Below are 4,925 nucleotides of genomic sequence, written 5' to 3' on the forward strand. Positions count from 1 at the left end.
GGGTGGTAAGTTGCTGGCCATGTATCACTCCTCGTACCACTGAGAACTTGTGTAGAAGCAAAGAGTTTCATTATTGAGTACGGAAATCTTTGCTTACCAATCAAAATAACAATCTTCGCTTAACGAGGAGGGAAATTTGGATCTTGCCCGCAAGAAAGGACGGGGACATGAGAGGGACTGCAACACAATGCGGTGCTTTGCTCACCAGTCACCACCACCACTCCAAATTTGTAGTACAGCGGATTGGTACTTGATACTGATTTTGTAGTACCGGACAAGCTAATGAAGCCCAAATTCTAACACGGCAATCGAAGTCCAACGGTGGGTTGATGGCCGTTACCGCTGGAGCGAGCCGCACAATTCGGCACGCCGGTTTGCATTGCAGCTAGTAACCGAGCCATCAATGTCAACCAGCTATTCAACCAGAGCGAGTGGATTAATGCCAGTCAAGTAGCTTGAAATCTCACTGCCACCATTTCTACGATTCCTTCGCTCAGGTAAAACACATCAATCTTGTGTGTGTGTGTGTGGTCACCGTATACCAGACGAAAGAACTAGCACCACATTCGCCGTGGCCGTTTCTGCAGCCCGCACTCCCCTTTTCCTCCTGTCGAGACGTGAGACCGGAGCATCTCTGCTCTCCCCTTTGCTTTGCGTCATTTTCCGGGGCTTTCATCACTCCCCCCACGCCACACGCGCACCTGAGCCCCGGCCGCCTTTTGTCCCCAAGCGGCCATGCCACCCAGCTTTGAATCGCGGGGTGCGCGACCGTCGCCGACGCCGCGTGATGAGTTGAGTTGAGATGCCAGGGACTGGACGAGCCCCTCCTTTTGAGAGCACGCGCGGACACGAGGCGTGCAAAGCGTCCACCACCGCTGCCCACAACCCTGGCGGCACCGCCACGCCGTGCCTGCAAAAATCCGCCAAATGCCGCGGCACGCCGCCTCTGTTCCCGGTGGGGAAAAAGGAGCGAGGAGCCAGGATCTCGCCTGCCGTGCGCACGCCCATCCAAATCCAATGCAATCCAAACCGCTGTGATAGACTCGAGCGAACGTCCGTCCGCCCGATGAGACGAACGCTACCGCCGGAGCCCCGCGCGCGGGTGCGCGGTGGCAGCCTGGCAGGGATCGTCGCTCGTCGGTTTGTAAGCCTGGCGGCTGGCGCGAGCAAACGGAAAAGCGATTCCTTGCTCGCTCGCTCTCCGTTCCCGTCCTCGCCGCGCACCCACTCCACTCATGACGGCCCGCGCCGGCCACGCCCAGCAGCCACCAAAAGCCACCCGGCCGTGGTGGTGCTCCCTCGCAGCGTTCACGGCGCCACTGGCACTCCACTCCAACCCACTGACAGCTCCGCACACAGCTTCCCCTGCCCCACGTGTCATTGTGATAGACCCATAAACAACCGGTGGGCTAGCAGCAGCACAGCCACCTGTCACCGGGCGAGCAAAAGCGGCTACAAAGATCCACCCCGCACTCGCATCTCGTTCCGTTCCGCCGCGGGAGTGCTCGCTCGTTTGTTGCGGTGCGCGCGGACTGTGCTGCGCTCGGCAGCAGACTTGTACGCAGCAGCATCGGCGGCGAGCCCAGCGTATACGTGTATACACGCACCAGTACAGCGCCCAACCACCTCCTCTCCCTCTCCTCCCCACCTTCCCTCCCTCATCATCACTCGCCACCAGCCTTCCCGCCCGCCGCGCCATGGTGTCGCTCGCCGGCTCGCAGATCCCCTCGCCGTCGCCGGGGCAGAGCCCCTGCGCTGCCGCGGGGCCGCAGCGCCGCCCGGGGCGCTCCATGCGCACCATCCGCTCCGCGCTGCTACAGCCGGACTCCGCCCCGGGCTCCCCGGCCCCGCGCCATGGCGACGGCGACGCGGGCGACTCCGACATTGAGAACCTCACCGACTCCGTCATCGACTTCCACCTCAGCGAGCTCGCCGCCACCGCGGGGCCAGCGCACCCGGCTGCCGTCGCCAAGTCGTCATCCGCCATCAACGCGGCCGCCACGGAGCTGCTCGAGCTGTCGCGGGACTTCTCCGACTACTCCAGCTTCAGCTCCGACATCTCCGGGGAGCTCGAGCGCCTCGCGATGGCGGCGGCGGCGTGGGCGCCCAGATCCGACGCGCCGGCCGCCGCCGTGGATCTGAACGACCTCGAGTCCATGGATCTGTCGCCGGACGCGGCGCCGCTGGAGCGCGTCGAGCCCTTCGTGCTGGCGTGCGTGCAGGCGCTGGGCCCCGACGCCGCGCCCGACGCGCGCCGCGCGGCCGCCGCCAGGATACGGCTGCTCGCGAAGCACCGCTCCGACATCCGGGAGCTGATCGGCGTGTCGGGCGCCATCCCGGCGCTCGTGCCGCTGCTGCGCAGCACCGACCCGGTCGCGCAGGAGAACGCGGTCACCGCGCTGCTCAACCTCTCGCTGGAGGAGCGGAACCGCTCGGCCATCACCGCGGCGGGCGCCATCAAGCCGCTCGTCTACGCCCTCCGCACCGGCACGGCCGCGGCTAAGCAGAACGCTGCCTGCGCGCTGCTCAGCCTGTCGGGCATCGAGGAGAACCGCGCCACCATCGGGGCCTGCGGCGCTATCCCGCCGCTCGTCGCGCTGCTCTCCGCGGGCTCCACGCGCGGCAAGAAGGACGCTCTCACCACGCTCTACCGCCTCTGCTCCGCGCGCAGGAACAAGGAGCGCGCGGTCAGCGCCGGCGCCATCGTTCCCCTCGTGCACCTCATCGGCGAGCGCGGCAGCGGGACGTGCGAGAAGGCAATGGTGGTTCTGGGGAGCCTCGCGGGCATCGCCGAGGGCCGCGAAGCTGTGGTGGAGGCTGGCGGGATCCCCGCGTTGGTCGAGGCGATCGAGGACGGCCCTGCCAAGGAGAAAGAGTTCGCCGTGGTGGCGCTGCTGCAACTGTGCTCCGATTCCCCGCATAACCGTGCGCTTCTTGTACGCGAGGGCGCCATCCCTCCGCTTGTCGCGCTATCACAGTCCGGTTCTGCCCGTGCCAAGCACAAGGTACACAACACAAACTCTACCTTCTTCTCTAACAAAGTTCAGTACTAGTGCTTCTTTAGGTTTAGCTGCATCCTATTGGCTAGTCAATGGTAGGTTGGAATTGGACATGATTTGCTAAAATTTATTTCAGTAATATTGCAGTTGTTGATTGGTAGATCGATGTTGAAGTCTTTTGAGGGTTTGATGTGACTGAAGTCACTTTGCCCGTCAGTCTAGAACTGATTGTACTAAACAGTATACAACGAAGTCATTTTAGTTTGAAGTTTGATTGAAGCCCGATTGACACAAAGTACTGAAAAGTACACTAAACCTAGACAAAGGAAAGGACTCACTATACATGTACTCGTGGTTTAGGTAGATTTCTACCTGTTCATAAGAAATGCTCAGTGTTATCCATGGTTGCTAAAAGGCGATGGTGCTAGGTGGCATGCACAAACTCAGGTGTTGACCTCTGGATTCGTTTCACATTGTGAAGATACGCACTTGTTTATTTTTTACATTTCTCAAGTTCAGTCGTGGATCTGTTAAATCTTCATGGCACAGGAGGATGCTTGCTGTCTTCTGCAAGTCAACACTGATGTGCCTTTGCCTGCTAGCTTTGGTTCTTCGAGGAAACAACATATCTTGTTAAATTAAGAAAACGCGTAGTTCTTGTGAAATATTGGTGTTAATTAGGGGATGTTTGAATCCGTGGACTAATTTTTAGTTTAAGTCACATCGGATGTTGGATACCAAGTATAAAACTAATTGCATAATTGCATAAGCCGTGGCTAATTCGCGAGATGAATATATTAAACCTAATTAATCCATGATTAACACATATTTACTGTAGCATCACATAGTCAAATCATGTACTAATTGGGATTAATAGATTTGTCTCGCTAATTAGCCTTCATTTATGCAATTGGTTTTGTAATTAAACTATATTTAATACTTCTAATTAGTATGTAGAGTAAATTTCCTGTCTTCAAACGGGGCCTTAAATAGAGAAGAGGAAGACCTACCTTGGAACAAATGTGCCCTCATTTGTCTGGCACTCTGGTTTACAAGTAGAAATGCATGTGCTGATCTCTTTTAGTAATCTGAAAAATGCTTCCAGATTACAGAAGTTGTGGAGTCACTGAGAGATTTTGTTGTATAATTTGCAGGCTGAGACTTTGCTTGGCTACCTGAGGGAGCAGCGACAAGGGGTTGGCTGCAGAGCTGGATCAGTGGCAGCTACTAGTTTGGCTAGGTAAATCAGGAATTTTATGGACCAAAGTCTGCTCCATTCTCTGTCGGAGTCTTGAGAGCGGAGCAGCTGCGCGAGGGGGTGTGGTGTGCTGATCTTCTGTAAATAACAGCTGGTTTCGGTCGGTTTGGTTATGTCTTATGTGAATACACATGTGGTTTGGAGTGAGGGTGCTTTGGTTGGTCACTAACGTCAGTGAAGAGAGGTTTCAGGGGATGTTAGCGGAGAATTTGGGTGCTAAGTTAATGATGCTGGATTGTAGCTGTGTACAGGATGCTAGGGTATGCTTGCTTGGCCTTGTCAGGTTATAGGAGAATGTTGGATCGTCAACCATGTCTTTTTTTGCTTGAGGTTTGGAGTCCACATTCCCCTGTTCCTTTTATCTAGTTGCACTTGTTTCTCATGATTCCTTCTTTTGCTCTGAATCTGTGATCTCGTTACTCCTGTATTCGCGGTGTTTCCGCGAGGTGAACATGTCTAAAGTACTTTGAAAAGGCTCGTTGCGAGCATATGGCAGACCTGAATGTAGGTCCCTCATTTTTGCAACTCAGATCAGAAGCAGAGAACTTTCATCTCAGAGTTCCTGGCTTTGCCCAGCAATTGGATCACGGAAAACTCCATGTATTCGAAGTTTTTGTATGGATGACGGACTGATTTTTGCCTAGGCAGGGTACTAGCGTACTGTAAGA

At 55.8% G+C, this 4,925-nt stretch overlaps 1 protein-coding gene across 1 annotated transcript; it reads left to right on the forward strand.

The window, feature by feature from the left end:
* Positions 1-1,397: 1,397 nt before the first annotated feature.
* LOC117845698 (uncharacterized) lies at positions 1,398-4,639 on the forward strand. Its single transcript, XM_034726763.2, has 2 exons — positions 1,398-3,005; positions 4,154-4,639. Exons 1-2 carry the CDS (start codon positions 1,698-1,700, stop codon positions 4,241-4,243), a joined length of 1,398 nt encoding a protein of 465 aa, XP_034582654.1. The 5' UTR covers positions 1,398-1,697; the 3' UTR covers positions 4,244-4,639.
* The last annotated feature ends 286 nt before the right edge of the window (positions 4,640-4,925 follow it).

The sequence above is a fragment of the Setaria viridis genome, chromosome 2 (assembly GCF_005286985.2).
Source record: "Setaria viridis chromosome 2, Setaria_viridis_v4.0, whole genome shotgun sequence".
NCBI lineage: Eukaryota > Viridiplantae > Streptophyta > Magnoliopsida > Poales > Poaceae > Setaria > Setaria viridis.